This window comes from Zalophus californianus, chromosome 12 (genome assembly GCF_009762305.2).
Source record: "Zalophus californianus isolate mZalCal1 chromosome 12, mZalCal1.pri.v2, whole genome shotgun sequence".
NCBI lineage: Eukaryota > Metazoa > Chordata > Mammalia > Carnivora > Otariidae > Zalophus > Zalophus californianus.
Genome location: NC_045606.1, coordinates 25,646,192 through 25,665,078, shown reverse-complemented (window position 1 = coordinate 25,665,078; position 18,887 = coordinate 25,646,192). Strand labels below are relative to the sequence as shown.

Genomic DNA, 18,887 nt, shown 5'->3' with positions numbered 1-18,887 from the left:
TGCATGTAAATATTATGATATAATTTGAAAATAAACAACCTGAAAAATGGTTTGTTTTATTTTTGTTTTCCTTCTAAGGAAACCTCAAATGGCAAACTGGCAACCACACAAGACTTGAATTTGGGGGAGTATTTTTTGAAATAGGTAGTATTTTTCATAATACTACTAAGTATTTCCATTTAAAATTTGTGTAAAAGCATTCTGCCTATTTTAGTTCTACAAATGGTGTGTCTTTATGTCAGCTGATATTAAAATTTTACACATGAGGAATGTTAGATATTAAAATATCAAACAAAAGTATTGGGACAGAAGGGACTTGATTCCACTTCTCAAGACTGCTTGGTGCTTTCTTTTTTATTAGAAGATTCTGCTTTGGGATTTTTCAGTCACTGTGCCTGTGATTCGCCTTTTAAAAAATGGTCAGCTAGATTGCCATTTAAAAAGTACAGGTTATGCATTGACATTTTGCTTTTATGATTTCATTTTCTTCTCTGTGTCTTTATATGTTGGATTGGGACATGATCTTCATATTGCCAATTCTTCCTGATAATGCCTCGTCCCCGCATGCTGTTTGGGTCTGGTCATGCTATGCATTATCCATTGCATGTAAGATAATATTCTTATTTATGTTTATATTTTATCATTTTGATTATCTTCACTTTGTTTTGCAGTGAGTGTGTTAATTTTTTATGCTGTTACAGTGTTTGTGTGAAGATGATTTCTTTCAGGGGACTTTAAAGAAGCAGTTCTGAATAATGTCCACTTTAGAGTATCCTTTTGTTAGTGATTTCCTTGGTTCGGTTTCTAAGTAAAGGATTATAATTATTTTTTATATTGATTTTTATTTTCTTATGAAATATGCTCCATTTCAAATGAACATTTGCTTCTGAGGCAATATGTTGCTGTCCAAACAATGGTCAGTATTATCATCTATTAAACAATCTAATACTTTCAATATTCTAGAACCTTCTGATTCCAGATATCAAGCTCATGAGCAGCGAATATTTTGTTAATAAAAGTGCCAGACACAGTTGGGATGATTTTTTCATTTGCCTTTAAGAATACCCATTTATCAAAACATGGGAATCATAAACTTTCATTATTTAAATGGAGTTATTCCTTGAAGGAAGGAATTTTTTTCTTAATTATAAAACACATGCCATATACAATGTCGTTCAGCATTTGAAATAAGTGTTTAGTTTTAACATATTTTTAATTATTACTGTTTTGGGTAGTCAGTCCTTCTAAAACAGTGTTTAAAATAGTAATAATCTGATTCACTTGGTGGTTTAAGAAAATTAAAAATTAAAAAAAAAGTGATAATCTGAACATATTTTGGAATAGCCCATGAAGCTGAAATCCTTAAAATTCCAGTGACCTTGCACTAATACAGATTAATTTGTATTTATTACTTCTGTCTCATTAAATACCACATTTTGGTGGTATTTATTTTAGTCAACATTAAAAACCCTGTTTCCAAAATTAAGTAGTTGTAAAACTGTAGATGCCTATTAGGATTTTATTATTGTAATAAACTTTGACATTTTATTATGTCATGTTCTATTACTTAGCGGTGTTATAAGAGCATCGGTGTGTTTTGTTTATCAAATAATTGAGTAAGTTCATTTTATGATTGACAAAATTTTTTTTAAATGTTATCTGAGGTAAATTAGCCAGGCTAACAGTTTTGATATATTTATGTAAAAATAAGAATCTGCCTTGTTCCCCAGTTAATTGTCCTTATTATTGCACACCAGCAAGAAGAAGCAGTAGGAGATATTAAAGCAGGAGACTCTTTAGTGAACCCAAGGGTTATTATTTTAATTAGATTTTAATTACAATAGCTTATCTTTATTCAAGTGCTTGTGACTTGACCACAAATTTTATCTCATAAAATTTAATTTAACATATTAAAATATAATGTCACATTTCTGAAATTCAAATATTTGAAGCACACCTAGATTTTTTTTATGCATCTTATGAAGACTATGTTTAGAAGAGTTAGTTTTACTTAGCAAATTCAAACATAGTTTTTAAAAGATTTCCCTCATATAATTTATTTTTATAGAATATAGTGTGTATTACGTATATGTTGCTTTTGTCTAATTGCCAGATATGTTATCCACATGGCTTTATTTTGCTCGTTTCCCATCCTAATTAAAGGAAAGAAAGTTGTGAGTGGACCCTCAATTGTCCTATTCCCACAGAACTTATAATTTTAAAATGTAGTATCTAACACAGCATTCGAAATGAAACTGCCTTCAGTTGGTGGTAAATTAAAATTTTCCCGTTACACCTAAAGCTCAGATCCCTAGCCTATTTATTGTTATTTTAAAATAAATGTATATGAAACCTGTATATGTTTAGGTAGCTATTTAATATACCTTAGGTAAGTAACATCTATGGAATTATCTTCATATTTGAATATATATTAAATTATTTTTATGCAGCATCATTTTACATTGTCGTATATGCTTAATTATTATTATTTTCTGTGTAGAACCCCAAATCTCAGGAGCCAGTAACTTTGGATTTCCTTGATGCAGAATTAGAGAATGACATTAAGGTGGAGGTGAGTGTATACCTAAACAGTACTCTCAGGTCAGATGCCGAGTCTCATCCATTCCACAAATGCACTGAGCAGCTTCACTGTGTTAGCTTCTGTCCTAGGTACTATGTACACAGTGATGAATGTTCTTGGCCTTTAAAATTTCTAGATCCTGGGTTCTCTCATCCAAATGGTCATATGGAAAGGAATCAATATTTCAAGTTGGGCATGACGTTAGTTTGTTTCTCATTCCATAGGTAGAGATGTTTTATGTATTTCAGTACAAATGGAACTTGTACATTTCACTACACAACATAGAGATTGAGGACATTGCTATAGAGTTGAAAGAAAAGTTGGAAGGAATCTAACCATCCAACCACCCAATAAGCAACATGAGGAGAAAAGCTGCCATTTTTTTCTTAGTACACTTAACCCAGAAAATTTCTATTTTATTTCGGAACCAAAATCGCATGTCATTTCCTCTGAGAGGATCTTCCATGATAATTAAAAATAACATTTATTAAGTACATAATGTGTGTCAATCATGGATTCTCAAGAGCCTTTGAAATAGATACTATTATTATACGATCATTACTTGTCGTACTGATGGTATGTTTTAGGTCCAGAGGGGTTAAACGGCTTGTGTCCAATTATTCAGCCAGGAAGTAGCAGGACTAGAATTTGAACCAGGCTCTTGCAGTTCAGGGCAAAGATTTTTAAGATTGTTGTAAACGGATTAACTTCTCATCCATGCAAAGGCCACCGTATTTTTCAGAATTTGTCACAGTGTGTTTTAATATGCACTTGCTTTACACATTTTACACATTGACTCCCTCCTTGTAGAACAACAGAATTTAATTATTATTACTACCCAAGGCCAAGGCACAGTGCTGGGATGTCATAGGTGTTTAACGAATGTTTGTTATAAATTGCTTTGAAATGATAGAGCAGGATCATGTAATGTTGCCGAGCTCAGTCTTTGGACCCTCATGCCGCTGAGTGACTGTAATATAACCTATTATGGTTCAGTTTCCTTTCAATCAGTCTCATCAAGTAATTGACCACTCTTTCATTAATTATATTTCAAAAATTAATGACTAGGTGAAGATACTTAATTAAGGATACCTTTATTATTTTAAAACATGTTAAAATGACTATAATGTGGTAACTTTTAAAAGAATATTACCAAAGAACAACTACAACTACTGGTACAACCATGCTATTTTTATTCAGTCTGTTCTAAAGTAGCTATAACCTTTGCAAGCTATAAACCTCGCAAACCCAGTACTTTAATAATCATCCTTTGGTAGTCAGTTGAATACTTGAAACAAATCACTTTTTGCATCTTCCTGTAGATTCGAAATAAAATGATCGACGGAGAGAATGGAGAAAAAACATTTAGAACTCTGGTTAAATCTCAAGATGAGGTAAGAATTAAGTCAAGCTTACTCTTAAATACAATGTATAGATCAGTAATGATATTGGTAGTTTGTCTTTCCCATTAAAGCAGTGTTTGTAAAACAGATGTCTCAAGTAAACATATGTTTTTAAGGCCTTCTTTGCTGAAGGGTATTTTTAATATATTTGTAACTCTTTAATTTTTGTAAAACATTTTGCTTTAGGTTTCTTGATGTTTTACATTATTAACAGATGTTCTTGAAAATTATATTTTATGTCTCCATTTTTTATCATCATAGAAAATAGAGCACCCAATTTAATGTTGTGGCATGTTCTTTTAGGCCATTTCAATCATGCAGAATTGAAGTTAATATTTAATAGTTATATGTGTTAAATTTGTGCATGCACATGTTCTAATTGTTGAGTTTCATATATTGGTTTGGGTTTTTTTGGTTGTTTGTTTACTTTTGTTTAGCTTATCTTCCTTCACTATTTATGTACATTGTTATAATTCCTTGCATTTAAATCTGAAATTAAGGGGTAACACAATTATACCCATAAATTGTTGGTACAAATATACAATAAACATATTTTATATTGAGGAAGACCTCTGTATACGAGCAGCGTGTCTATCCATTATCAGTCTCATGTGGAGTAAATAGACAGACATTCATATATTTGAGTGTTTGAAAAATACATGGAATCCAGAGGCTTTGGAGCCTGGAAATTTTAAATGTTTTTATATAACTTATACCCTTTCTCTCACAGTGCCATGCTTTTTAAATGTATACATTTCTTTTGAATTCCTCAGCAGATCTTTTTCTAAGATGGAGCTAGGCTCCAAATAGGATCCTTCATTAGCACTTGGCTTTTCTCATGTAATATCATTAGGAGTTCCCATTACCAGAAGACAGGAGGAGGGGTGGGGGTGTGTGTGTGTCAATTTCAGTCTATTGTTGAAACTTCAGTTCTCTTTACTTAGATTTTAGCCATGCTCTTTACCCGCTCACTCCTTGAGGAAAGATGTAAACCATTCAGCAGCTCTACCAACTTTTCCATGTTGTTCTGCCAAGAACTCTTTGACCTACACATTCTTTCCTCAACTTATAAATTAATTTTGTTTGTATTAAGTCACATTGATGTTTTCCTCCTTCAGTTTGCTGTAAATTCTTCTAACCAATATGTAGACTTTTCTTAATAATCTAACCCCCTGTAGACTTTTCTTATTAATAATATTGAAAGAAAACATTATCTTGTATGTTTATTTTCTTAATCTGATATACTATTTTTTAACTTGCTGAACAACACTAATTTGCCGTTTTTTTATGAGTGGTATAAAATACATGAACAGTATTTCTTTTTTAAGAATTTTACTAGTGCAAAAATCTCCTTACCAATTCCTGTTCTCCCTCCCTCCATCCTCCACACACGTTGAGTAAACCAGAGGAGTATTTGACATATAAGGCAACATGTATGGTTGTTATAAAATGAATTTGGCATCATACATTTTCCTTCATCCTGCCAACTTAAATTTTTCAGAAGATTTATGTATTTTTATTTCATCAGTAAATTAAAGAATGTATTTTGTCCAGGAGTTGATTAAATTAAACAATGATTATAAAGTGGTTAGTGTACTGCCTAAAACCAAGTAACATTTCAGTGAAAATTATTGTTCTGTGAGGATGATAAATCTGGAGCGAACTAAAAAATTGTGAAGATGCATATATGCCATGACTATACCTAATGGAAGAAGAATGATAATTTATTTACTAGTATTTAGTAGTGACATATGAAGGATTCTGTTTTCATCAAGGTATTGAGCTCTGTGCTTCCTTTCCCTGGTGGATTTAGTTGTTTTTCTGACCTCCAGTGGTACCAAGTAATTAGTCTCTTGTGATAAATGCTGTAACAGTGGGTTAATAAGAACAGTAATATGCTAACCATACATTTGGATCTAGAAACAGTGTGTTGACGTCCTGATATTGCCAATTTCTCATAAACACACTCTAGTATGTGGAAATATCTGAGGCTTATCTAATATATCCTGGTCCTGTGTTATTATTAAAATTTATTTTTTAGAAAATGATTTTGCACTTGAAAGTCTTTAAAAGTCATGATGCAGCTATTTATTTTTGTCCTAAAATTTTGCTTTACTCACACAGATACACACGCACACAAATCCCACCCATAACAGAACAAATAAATGTAGAATAGATCAGACATTTGTGAAGGAGGGTATTGAATGACCACAGAATTTATAAACAGATTTTAGGGTTCAGCTTTTCATATAAATTCACATAGATTTCATAAGATGATAACAACCATATCAAACTTTTTTTGTAGAGGTACATTGACAAAGGAAACAGGACATACACATGGACTCCTGTGAATGGCACAGATTACAGGTAACTAGATTTAAATGTGTATTGTATACAAGAGTATTCTGTTGAGTGTCTTTCGCCTATTTCTAGTAGTTTTTGCAGTAGATAAATATTAAGTCCTTGCATTTTCAGAAACTGTTTTCATTGTAATTAAAACAGAAAAGTTATTCTTTCCATTGTGAAAATGTACTAAAATTATCACTCTGATTTTCAAAATGGGAAAGATGGAAAACTAGGAATATAAAATTTAGAAATGAAAATCTGTGTGATGTAAGTCCATTTGATCATTTTGCATATGTATGTTAGCAATAGTAAATGTTGACCAAACCCCCTAAAGTTTGTAGTCATCACTTCCAGTAATTTCCTCATTTAAATTGTCAGTTTACATTATTTATATTTAGGTAGCAGATTAACTTAACACTTGTCACATCGTAATATGATCTGATATAAAATGCTCAGTTGACACAATTTTCCCCCATGAGTGGCAAGTCTGTGATATCCTGAGCACACCAATGGGCAGGGCCTTGGAAAGCTGGACGGACTAATACCCTATAGTGCCTTGAAAAGTCTCCATTCTTCACTCGCTGAGCATTTCCTTCGCTTTCCTGGTCTAACTCTTCTGAGTAGCTTTCCCTGCGGTCCTACGTCCCCCATGCTCATAATACTGAGGTTGATAGGAATATTTCCTTCTTGTTACTCATTCTCTCTTCCTCTTCTCTAAAATCCCCATCTCTGAATCTTACATCATCTTCCTCTCATTCCTATAAGATTTCATTTTCTGGCTCACTGTCAATCACTCGCACATTCATATAGATCACTATTTCTCATACTATTTTTGACATACCCACACTTACACAAAACAAAAATTATTTACTAAATCACCCTTAAAAAAGATTTTAAAATGCAAGCTTAAAATTTTTATTATTAGATTTCACAGCTTTAGAATTAGTCTGCCAAATTATCGAAAATTTTTCTAAATGCTTGGTCTCAAATTTCTCTATTTAACTGGTTCTGAGCTGGTAATAGAGAGTTTGCAGATGAGCCAGGTCTATGGCCCGCACTGAAATAGCATTGACAATAGATGAGTTTTTTGGTACTTGAACCCTCAGTCTATCTTCTCTTCACTGTGTGGGAAAGTGTTCCTTACCTTTTTTCTTAGATGAACAAATTCTAAAGTAGACAAAACTGGATCCCTTCAATCCTGACAATGAGTCAACAATAATGGCAGTCATAGTTTTTAATTGTCACCATACCTTGCTTAAAAATGTTCTAAAAGTTTCACAAATGTCCCCTACATTTGACCCCTTTCCCTCACACACCCGGTGATGGGACCAAATGTGGCCAGATTAATACCCCCGTTCTGAGTGTGTCACTCCTTGTTCATAAACCTTCGTTCTGTTCCCATTTTCCTCCGAGTTAAGTTGGGATTCCAAGTCACATATTCTCATCTCACATTTCTCTCCCAGCCAGTGTGCCTGTCATGTGTCTCCCCTCCCTCCCCAAATAGTCACTGGTCTCTGAACAGCCCCAACTTCCCCACTTCGGCATGTTTTCCTCACATATTCCCTACCCAAATGTACAACTTAGGGCCAGATTCAGTCTGTTTTCATTATAAGTAGTTCCCTGAATCACTGTACAAATAAATCCACAAATAACAGTGTAGAGCAAAATATTACATCTATGTTGAAGAAGAAAAAGAAATGGCGTGTTTTGACTTAATGACCAAAGTTCCACATTTCATTTAGTGATTTCTGTCTTTGTAAGCCTTGATGTAATTCAGGTATCACAGTTGAATTATAGTAATTAATTATGTTTATAAACTGCTCTTTTTTTTCAGGAAGAATTTCATTTTATAGAGACATGATTGAGTTGAAAAGGATATTATATCCCATTTAACTAAGTTACCCATGTGTATGTGAGTCACAAAAACATTGCATGGTCTCTTCCATCCACCTGGTGCCCGCTGGCTTTCTTAGGCTTTAATCCCTAGGAGAAAATAAAGCAGCCTTGGTCCGTTGGTTTTATATGGAGAGAGATGGCAAACACTGCATATGACAACATCATTGACTCAAAATGTTGGGAAAGATCTTATCTGCTAGAAGTTGAAGAAAGAACCATTGCCTTGAGAAGGAAGTAAATTAAGTGTGACTGTATTTTTCTATAAAATGAAGTATAGCTCTTAATAACAACCTGAGACATGCAGGCCAATAAAATGTATATTTGATATGTCAATTTTAAAACTTCCATTGTGTTCCTCATGCGTTCCAACACTATTTTTATGGTACGTGAGATGTAACCCAAGTTTAGAGAATGACACTCTAGCAGCCACATGATACAACGTTATCGGGTTTAATTAGAAGTTTCTCTTAGCAATAAATGCTGATGGAGCAATAAAAATGTCCTAATTTCCCTTGAGAGGAATTTGTAGGAGACAATCTTCAAATGCTCAGTAATTCTACTCTACGTTTTATAAATGGCAAGTGAATCATGAAAGGTCATTTTGCTTTCAGACTAATTGCAGTGCTTATTTTAATTTTAATCTCTGCCTCCACTTAAAGGAAGTTACGTATAAAATGAACGAAGAGATTTTCATTAAATCTACATAACATTTTATTTCTCTGACCTTTTCCCATAAGGACAGTCTATGAATTATTTAATGAAGGAGAAAGATGTAGGAATTGGAGGTAACAAGCATCCACTCATTTTGCTATCTTGACTGCGTAATTAAATTGTAGGAAATCAACCCTTGCTTTTTTTTCCCCTTTGTAGAGTGAATTTTTAACATATATAGTCATGAGAAGGAAAACCTGGAATTTTATTTTTTTTCCCCCTGTTCTGTATTTTCCAATTAAAAAAAAAGTAAATAATGAGATTATAGTTTGGGTGCCCTTCTCAAAAGCCTGTGAAACTTGAGTGATTTAAAAGAAGATCTGCAAATATGCAGAAATACTCAGAAGCCTAGAAACACACACCTTTGCCTGTGCATTGGGAAATTTCCGATTAAATATTAAAAATGAGTGCCGAGTGACTCATTTGGTCACATTAATCAAGTGTCACTTTTTGAAAATACTTAGTTCCCTGGGAATCTTCTTCTGCCCTCATTTTTTGTACCCATTAGTTTGTAAGTTTCCGTCGGTACTAAAGCATAGCGAAGGTCATTTGCAAGCGTAAATGTGGATATGGAATAGTTATGTCCTACACTATAAATATATTAGCGATCTCAAGGGTGGAAGAATTACATATAAGCAGTTGTGTTATTTCAAACTGCATAATATTCAAATACTCCAAACTGCTTTACGCTATGAGAACCAATAGGATGAGCAGACAGTCTTTCTTAGTGCATCTGAATTTTCTTACCAGCAGACACCAGGGAATTTGCCTCAAAACTAAAGTCTTCAGATAGGAGGTATTTAACCCCTCAAAGGAGGTATTTTTCAGATGATTTTATGCACTGTCATAAAAATAATGATACTTTACATCTGTACTTTTTAAATAGTGTACATTTGCTGCAGAGTACTTGAACATGATGTGTAATTCATGAAGGAGGGGTATCCAATTAGTATAGTATTTATTTTCTTTAAACAGAATCGTAATATTCTCTGTCTTTTCAACACTCAAAGTATTTCAGTACACTTCCCGGGAAATAGAGTACACATGACATTTCTTTCTCAGCTAATTCATGGGCACATTTAGTAGCTTATTTTCCTTGTGTGTCTTCTGATTCCCTACAACGTAGAGAACTGGAAGATTCTGGATCGCAAGACCGAATAAAGTACTTTATTTGCTGAATGCATTTTCCTGTCACAGTAATACGTCTCTTCTTTCCCACGAGGAAGATCCTTAGATTTTCCATTAACTGGATGTGTCTTTTTTTTTTTTTTTAAGTTGTTTGTGTTTATGCTTCTCTTGTTTCTATTGCAGTTTGGCCTTGGTATTACCAACCTACAGTTTTTACTATATAAAAGCCAAAATAGAAGAGACAATAACTCAGGCCAGATGTAAGTACTATGAAAGCGACCCCAGAGTCTATTTATCTCTTAGTATCAGATGTATAAATTTGTCTAGATTTTAGAATGCCCAAGGCCTATACATTTTAGTAGGTGTTACTACCAAATCTGCAGCAATGATTCTAACCCATTCCAAACATGCAAGGAACAAGAAATATTCTACGTGGATAGAATATGAGCAGGTACCCAGTCTCACTGGCATCCCCACCACCCTACCCTGCCTCGCTTTGTGCTCATAGAATCATTGCAGTGCTGTGCTCTCTGTTGCTGTCATTTTAAGGGTCTGCTAGCTGGTGCAAAATGTTTCACATGGTCTCTACTCATGGCGCTGTGCTAATAAGGCTTTAACTTTTCTTTTTCTTTTCCTTTCTTTTTTTTTTTTTTTTTTGCATTTGGCAAGAATAATATCGTGCTCCACATCTTCTACTTTGTTTGAATAAGTTAAATTGCATTGGTCTTTGGCTTTGTTTGGCAATTAACTTCCTTCTCATAATCCAAATTAATAACGTCTTCAGTAACTCAAATGGATTCTTTTTTTAAAAGCATCATTTGGAATGTGGAGTAATTATTAACATTAGTGTGTATTTTAAGTCATTAGTGATCTTTGTTTTGGGTGACTAGATTTAGTAAAGTAAAATGACCATCATATCCTTTGTAATACATCAGCTATTACTAAGAACCTAAATTTTTTGTTATGATAAAGTAGAAAAAAAAAAAGCACGCATGTGTGTGTATTTACCTTTTACATCTGACTTTAGGTAAACTATAATTTCTTTCATTCCCGTCAGTTCTTTTTTCTCCCTGCAATCCTTGTTCTCGTTGTGCTAAATTTAGGCTTTTATATTTATGCTTTCACTTAATAGATATGATGGTCTTTTTAACAACCAGCAACTGTGCATGATCTAGTTCTTCACTTGATAAATGAGGGGATGGCTAGTTGGTCTTTGATGGTTGGTAAATGCTTCTGAATATAGGCTAACATTGTCACCATTGCACCTGCGTTAAACACTTTGCAAAATAGACCCTTGAAATCACCACAGTACAGTGAGGGTTTTCTAGTAGTAACGGACAGGACATACCTTCCAGTCTTCAAAAAGATGTCTTTTTTTTTTTTTCCAGACTACAGCTGTACATAAATATACCTTTGATCTATGCACAATATTTTTATTCAAGAAAGTCATTGAATAAAATATTGTTTGTGACCCCCTTTGCTTTACCCTCTTTTTTTTGTTTCCCTGCTTTCTCTTTCTGATGGATTTTCACAGCCAAAAAGGGCAAAATGAAGGGCAAGTATTTTCTTGTTGCTCAATTTCTTTCTGTTTAGTGCACTTGACATTTCCACTGGTATTTCCATTCCTATTGGATATTATCCTCTGTGCTTCTCATCTGCTAGATTTTCCTCCATGATCACTCAAACCTTAGCAGCAAAAATGGGGGAAAGAATATGCTTGTGTTTTCATATGCAATGTATTTCACATTTAGGTTTTTTCTGAGGCTTAAATACTCATGTGCTTTTATCCTTCCACCTATTAATTCACACCTAATATGAAGAATGTTACTAATTAACTAAAGGCATTGATGAGTTTATTAAAATCATTTTCTTTACCATAATATTGATAAAAATTTTATGTTGAAGTTTTAAATGAAATCACTCTGATGCAACATTGATACAAAAGATACCTTGGTTATGGTAGGGTTAGTAAATGGGAAACTTCTAAGACAGCATTATTCTGATAGAACTGGTCTAATTTTTGTTATGAAATTAAAATGGATTTTATAATTCTGTTATGCACTATTAAGGACCTTATAGGATATAAGTACTCTTTTGATTTTTTTCTTACTAGGTTATCATTCTAATGCCTTCATATCGTCATAGAAACCCAGGATGCGTCCTCTGGATGGCTTATCTAATCCTGTAACATTATCTTTGCAGATTCTGAAACACTGAAGCCGGATAATTTTGAAGAATCTGGCTACACATTCATAGCACCAAGGTTGGTTTTGTTTTATTTATTTATTTTTTTTATAGCTTTTACGGAAAGGTAAGCCTTCAGTCAACAGTTCTCTGAGTTAATCCCATGCCAAATTATGGAACCAAAGGGAGCAGTAACTTTAAAGCTGAAACCATATTCTATTCATTCATTCACTCAGTAAGCAACTACCCTAGGCCAAGCGATGTTCTGACTCCAGGGAGATAATAGTGAATAAGACAGATGTAGACCTTGCTCTTATTGGAAATAACAGTGGTATCCATCACTAGTGAAGAATTGGGTATGTGCATTTGTGAGTACACAGACGCAAACATAGTCTATATGTATGTGTGTGTATATATATATATACACATACAGGGGGATATACTGAGATATCTACAGATATATGTGTATGTGTAGACATAAGGCTAGAATGTCTGAACATCATAATTGATTTATTTATTTTTAATGTTCTAACTGTTCTGGGAAAGCATCTTAATATAGTGACATTTTCTCATATAATTTTTAAGATTAATATTTTTTCTCTTCCCCAATTTTATTTCTCATATAATCCCCCTTCCCTAACCCTAATATATCTCTTGCTCCCTACCTCTATTTTTGTGTAACTATTTGATACTCAGTAATCAAGAGTGTTCTTTATTTTTATTTTTTCTTAGTTCTTTTTTTTTTTTTTTTATAAGTTTTTATTTAAATTCCAGCTAGTATACCGTGTGATATTAGGTTCAGGTGTACAGTATAGTGTTTCACCACTTCCGTACAAGGCCTGGTGCTCATCACAAGCGCCCTCCTTAATCCCCATCACCTATTTCACCCATCCCCACACCCACCTCCCCTCTGGTAACCATCATTTTGTTGTCTGTAGTTAAGACTCTGTTTCTTGATTTGCCTCTCTCACTTTTTTCTTCCCCCCTTTGTTTGTTTCTTAAATTCCACATACGAGTGAAATTATATAGTATTTGTCTTTCTCTAATAGACTTATTTTGCTTAGCATCCTACTACCCCCTAGCTCCATCCATGTTGTTGCAAAGGGCAAGATTTCATTCTTTTTTATGGCTGAGTAATATTCTATCGTGTGTGTATATAGCACATCTTTATCCATTCATCAGGCAGTGGATGCTTGGGCTGTTTTCATAATTGGGCTGTTACGGATAATGCTGCTATAAACATCAGGGTGTGTGTGTCCCTTTGAATTAGTATTTTTGTATTCTTTGGGTAAACACCCAGTAGTGAGATCGCTGTATTGTAAGGTAGCTATATTTTTAAGTTTTTCAAGAACCCCCATACTGTTTTCCAGAGTGGCTGCACCAGTTTGCATTCCCACCAACAGTGCAAGAGGGTTCCCCTTTCTCCACATCCCTGCCAACACTTGTTCTTTCTCGTGTTTTTGATTTTGACCGTTCTGTCAGGTATGAGGTGATGTCTCATTGTAGTTTTGATGAACATTTCTCTGATAATTGATTTTGAGCATTTATCCATGTGTCTTTTGGCCATCTGTATGTCTTCTTTGGAAAAACTGTCTACTCGTGTCTTCTGCCCATTTTTTAATTGGATTATTCATTTTGGGGTGTTGAGTTTTATAAGTCTTTATATATTTTGGATACTAGCCCTGTATTGGATAGGTCATTTGCAAATATCATCTCCCATTCCATAGGTGGCCTATTAGTTTTGTTGAGTGCTTCTTTCCTTCACTGTGCAGAAGCTTTTTATTTTGATGAAGTCCCGATAGTTTATTTTTTATTTTGTTTCCCTTGCCTCAGGAGACATGGTTTCAAGTCTCACATTTAGGTCTTACATCCATTTTGAATTTATTGTTGGGTCTAGTGTAAGAAAGTGGTCCAGTTTCATTCTTTTGCACGTTGCTATTCAGTTTTCCCAACTCCCATTTGTTGAAGAGACCATTTTTTCCCCACTGGATATTCTTTCCTGCTCTGTCAAAGATTAATTGACCATATAATCATGGGTTCATTTCTGGGTTTTCTGTTCTGTTGATCTATGTGTCTGGTTTTTCTTTTTGCCAGTACCATACTGTTTTGATTACTACAGCTTTGTAATGTAACTTGAAGTTCAGAATTGTGATGCCTCCAGCTTTGTTTTTCTTCGTTTCTTGGTTCTTAATTTACAGTCTGTCACAGACACATATAATAATATCAAATTAATATAATTCTAGTAATCTAGGCTAAACTCTTGAAAAGATTCAGAATGGTGTATTATTCATTTCTCACATTTTATACTTCTTAAAGAAATTACTGTAAGAACCCAAAGACAGCTCACAAAATTAAAGAGTAACTCAGACCAATTTTTTTTCAGCATAAAGATGTCTGAATTTTTGGTAGTTCTTGAAACTAGGGAATAGATGTATCTTTTTGACCAAACTCTGCTAACAAAGCATATTCTTGGCTTCAGGAGTGACCTTGCCCCTCAGCGGCTTCTCCTGCTTGAATTTCCTTCATTGTTTGATACTGCTGATCCCACTCTCCTGGAGAATTCTTTGCCTCCTCTTCCTTGGTGACACACTGTTTGGGTTTTCTTCCTCCCTCCTTTGGTTGCACATTCAATCTCTTTCATGATTTTCTTTTCTTCTGCAGTTGGCTTACATGAGGGTGTAGCTTAGGGCCTCTTGTTACTCTGTGTCTACAGACACACCACCCATCTATTCGTTGTCGATAGTTTGAGGCGATGCCTTCCAAATCCACAAGATGGCCACTGCCCTTACTGGGTCCCAGTTTACAGTGTGGTCCTTATACTTTAAATCCAGGGCCAGCAAATTATAGCCTGCAGCCTGCCTTTTTCATACAGAGCTTTATTAGAACACAGCCGTACTCGTTTGGCGATGTATTGTCCGTGGCTGCTTTCACTACAAAGGCAGAGTTGATGAGTTGTGGCATAGACCTTATAGCCCATAGAGTCTGAATCATTTATTATCTGGCCCTGGAACAAAAAGTTTGCCAACCTCTGCTCTAAATTCCAAACACATTAAACTTCTCTTGGTTCCTATGTGTGCTGGGTTCCCCCCCCGCCCTTAACTCTTTCGAGCCACTAATTTTCTCTTCTATTTTGGACTGTACTCAGACACAGCCCACTCTGTCCCAAACCCCAACTTCAAAGCTCCTTGATCTAGGAATTTCCTTCCCATTTTCACTGCATTAGACATCCTTGCTGACGGCTTCATAGAATACTGTATTTCCCCGACTAGAGCACCGGTCCATTTTATGTCATTTACTTTCCCCAGTAAAGCGACATCTCAACCTGTTTGACTCACCATTCAATACCCAACATCCCATCCATTGCCTGGCACACAGTAGGTGCTGAATAAATACATATGGTGTCTGTAGAATCTATAAATAGGTAAAGAATATTTTAAAACCCATTATTAAAAATACCTACAATCTTACCACTTTTTCCAATAAAAGTAACTGAGCATCTTAAAACTGCTAAAACCAGTTTCAGCTAGAAAGAATATTAGAGGCAGAACAAGATCCCACCGAATGTTAACATGTTGATTCATTAACAGTCTAAGAAGAGATTGAAATTAGATGTGATGTATTGATAAGACTCTCCTTCCATCTCAGATCTGTGTTTTTCTCTAGGCAGCTTCATTCGTCTCTCCCAATTATTGAATAGCAAACTGGCTTTCTGAGCTTTACTGTTAGACAGTGTGGAAAAATAGGGTAGAAGTCCCAGTACTCACAGAGAGGATAAATGTAAATCTGAATTCCAGTTCCCAGTTTGTAAGCAATGACTATTCAGTTCAGCAAGGATTAACATATGAACCATTATTGTGGTCTGACTGGAAGAGTAGAATTTGCCCATGTGTTTAGGGAAGGAGTAAATACTAGAGAAGGGAAATGTTACAACTTGTGGGACAAGCCAGTGAGTTCAACTAACATGTATTAAATCTTTTACATGAATGATGATTTTTATTGCTCAAGAGAACTCTGTAGTAAATTAGTAGTATTATCCCATTTCACAGATTAGGAAATTTCCTTGCTATTTCAAGATCTCAGAAGAATATACAGTACTTCTGAGTAAGATATAAATGTATAGAGCATTGTTTCTACCTTTAAAAGGTATGCAAAGGGATGAAAGGTCTAAGAAATGGAGTAATTTTGCTATTTCTCCGAAATGAAAAAGACATTTCAAAGATGAGTTAGAAGGAGAAGGGAACAGTATGTGATAGCCTGTAGTTAAATGCTAATTGTGGGAAGAAGTCCATTTTAACTCTGTCAGTAATGAATGAGTGAAAATCATGCGACCTTTCTAAACCCTCAAAACTAAATTTTTCTACAAACTGAGAAGTTTTGTGGGTTTTGTTGTTGTTGTTGTTGGTTTGTTTTTGAAGTTCTGACATTCTCTTTCTCTTTACTCTCTGAGGCTTTCTTTTTAGGTGATGGCCTTGCATCTGAAAATGTTCACTACACAATTGCACATCTGTCTTCAATATTTGATTATCCCATCTGTTGCATTAACCTAGTTAGTATAATGACAACCTTACATTTATATTGTTTTCTGTTTATTCTCAATTTCCAAAACACTTAGGTTAGCAGTTCTCAAAGTCGGGGTCTCAAAACCCATGGGTTCCAGAGGCCCTTTCAGAGAACTGACCAGGTCAAAGCTGTTTTCCTAAAACAGCAGTAAATGTTTTTATTTTCTTCATGTCGACCTTGGCAGGGACAGTAGAAAAGCTGTGAGGAGCTGATACCTTAGCAGGAATCCAGGCAGTAACACTAAAGGCTCCTGGTAGCTATTGTAATCTTTCTTGCCAGGGGAAAAGCCAGTCTCACTTTAAAATACCCTTGATGCGAGCAGTAAAAATTACTAGTTTCATTGAAGCTTTACCCTCAAGTACATGTCTTTTAATATTCAGTGAGAAGATGGGAGTTCTGCTGCATACCAGAGTAACTCGGCTGTCTCAAAGAAAAGCACTTGTGGGATTGAATTTAGAGCTGAAATAGGTGCCCTTTGTGCTTTTTTCAGGAAATAGAATTTTCTTTGACAGAATGACTTAGGTATTTGATAAACATTTTCTCAAAAATCAAGTAAGGCTTCTACTTTGAAGAAAACAACAGGGTTTTTTGCTCATGACAAAATCTGTGCTTTCACACAAAATCAGAATTGGGGGCGAATTTGTATTTAGTGTTTCCCAGTAGTTATCTGGTGAGACTAGTGTGATGATATTAATGATTATGATTTTTCAATCTTATAATGAAATGTGTCATCATTTGGCAGATCTGCAAATTTTCCAAATAACCAATTCATGATGTTACAAATCAGATTGATTTAGTGTAAGATAATGCATTGAATTTTAGTGTAACAGTACAAAAAGTTCATTGTTTCAAATTCCGTATTATAACTACCAAGAAATTACTAGTAATCAAGTTTTGGTATGTTATTAAAAAAAGGAAGAGGAATAGCTACAACACTGGAGAAGCGTAGAGAAAACTTGTCTTTTCCAGCTGCATATCTTTAGGAGAACACATTTTTTTCATGTGCCCAAATAGAATCTTGCAGTTGATTGAATGTAGAGGCATACTTAAGCCAGGTATTAAAGAGATTTGCAAATAGGTAGATCAGTGCCACTTTTTTTCACTAGGTTATTTTTTTTAAAACAGTAATTGCTCATAAAAATGTTACCATAGAATGGGTTTATTCTTGGTATGTAGTGAGTATTTTAAATTTTCTCTGTTAATTTCTACATGGAAACGCCAACATAAAATGAAAATAGTGCATTAAGAACAAAAGCTAACATTTATTGAGCACCTGTTGCCCAGAGGGTAGGTTCTTAATATATATTATCCACACTACTCACTCCTTATTGTCAAAGTGTTGTTTCATTATAGAGAGGAGGAAATGGAGATAAGAAATTAAACAGCCTGCAAAGTCATAGAGGTAGTAAAAGAAAGTGTTTTCACTTCCTCTGATGCTGTGTGCTTTTTTTAAAGTTGTGATTTTCATAGCTAATGTCTTAAATGTTTTTTTTTTCAGAGATTACTGCAATGACCTTAAAATATCAGATAACAACACTGAATTTCTTTTAAATTTCAATGAGTTTATTGATAGAAAAACGCCAAACAACCCATCCTGTAAGTATAGATCGATTTGTAATAATTGTTTAGTGTCACCATTACTATATCCAACATGGTCAACTCGGTTGATTAGTGTGTTGGTGTGCTGGCTTCTTGATTTATGTTGTAAATTTTTAATGGTAAAATATAACAATTTGGCCTTTTATATATTAAAGAATTTTTACTTCCTTATGAAGGAAAATCACATTTTCAAAGCCAGGTAATAGATACCTGCAAATGTTTAAATGTAAATAGAGTATCCTTACCTTGGCTCTTTTCAAATTTAAGAAACTTAATTTTGATTATACACACACACACACACACACACACACACACACACACACACACACACTCTGTAGCCTCTATTTTATTTAAATTCAATTAGCCAACTTAAAGTACATCATTAGTTTCAGATATAGTGTTCAATATTTTGAAGGTTTTTCATTGCATTGTTCTTGCTATATAGAGGAAAACATACAACATATTTTTATCAATTTATC

At 34.3% G+C, this 18,887-nt stretch overlaps 1 protein-coding gene across 7 annotated transcripts in view; it reads left to right on the top strand.

Annotated features, from left to right (window-relative positions):
* Positions 1-18,887, top strand: part of CACNA2D1 (calcium voltage-gated channel auxiliary subunit alpha2delta 1) — a 479,784-nt gene that overhangs the window by 425,464 nt on the left and 35,433 nt on the right. For 2 of the 7 annotated variants that reach the window (XM_027573786.2, XM_027573783.2), the window contains 7 exons: positions 2,516-2,572; positions 3,904-3,975; positions 6,290-6,351; positions 10,249-10,325; positions 11,600-11,620; positions 12,268-12,328; positions 18,308-18,405. In XM_027573786.2, the coding sequence (XP_027429587.1) occupies positions 2,516-2,572; positions 3,904-3,975; positions 6,290-6,351; positions 10,249-10,325; positions 11,600-11,620; positions 12,268-12,328; positions 18,308-18,405 (448 nt within the window). Of the gene's footprint in view, positions 1-2,500; positions 2,573-3,903; positions 3,976-6,289; positions 6,352-8,164; positions 8,417-10,248; positions 10,326-11,599; positions 11,621-12,267; positions 12,329-18,307; positions 18,406-18,887 lie in introns of those variants that run through there. The other 5 variants (XM_027573790.2, XM_027573784.2, XM_027573785.2 and 2 more) reach the window with 4 other exon arrangements.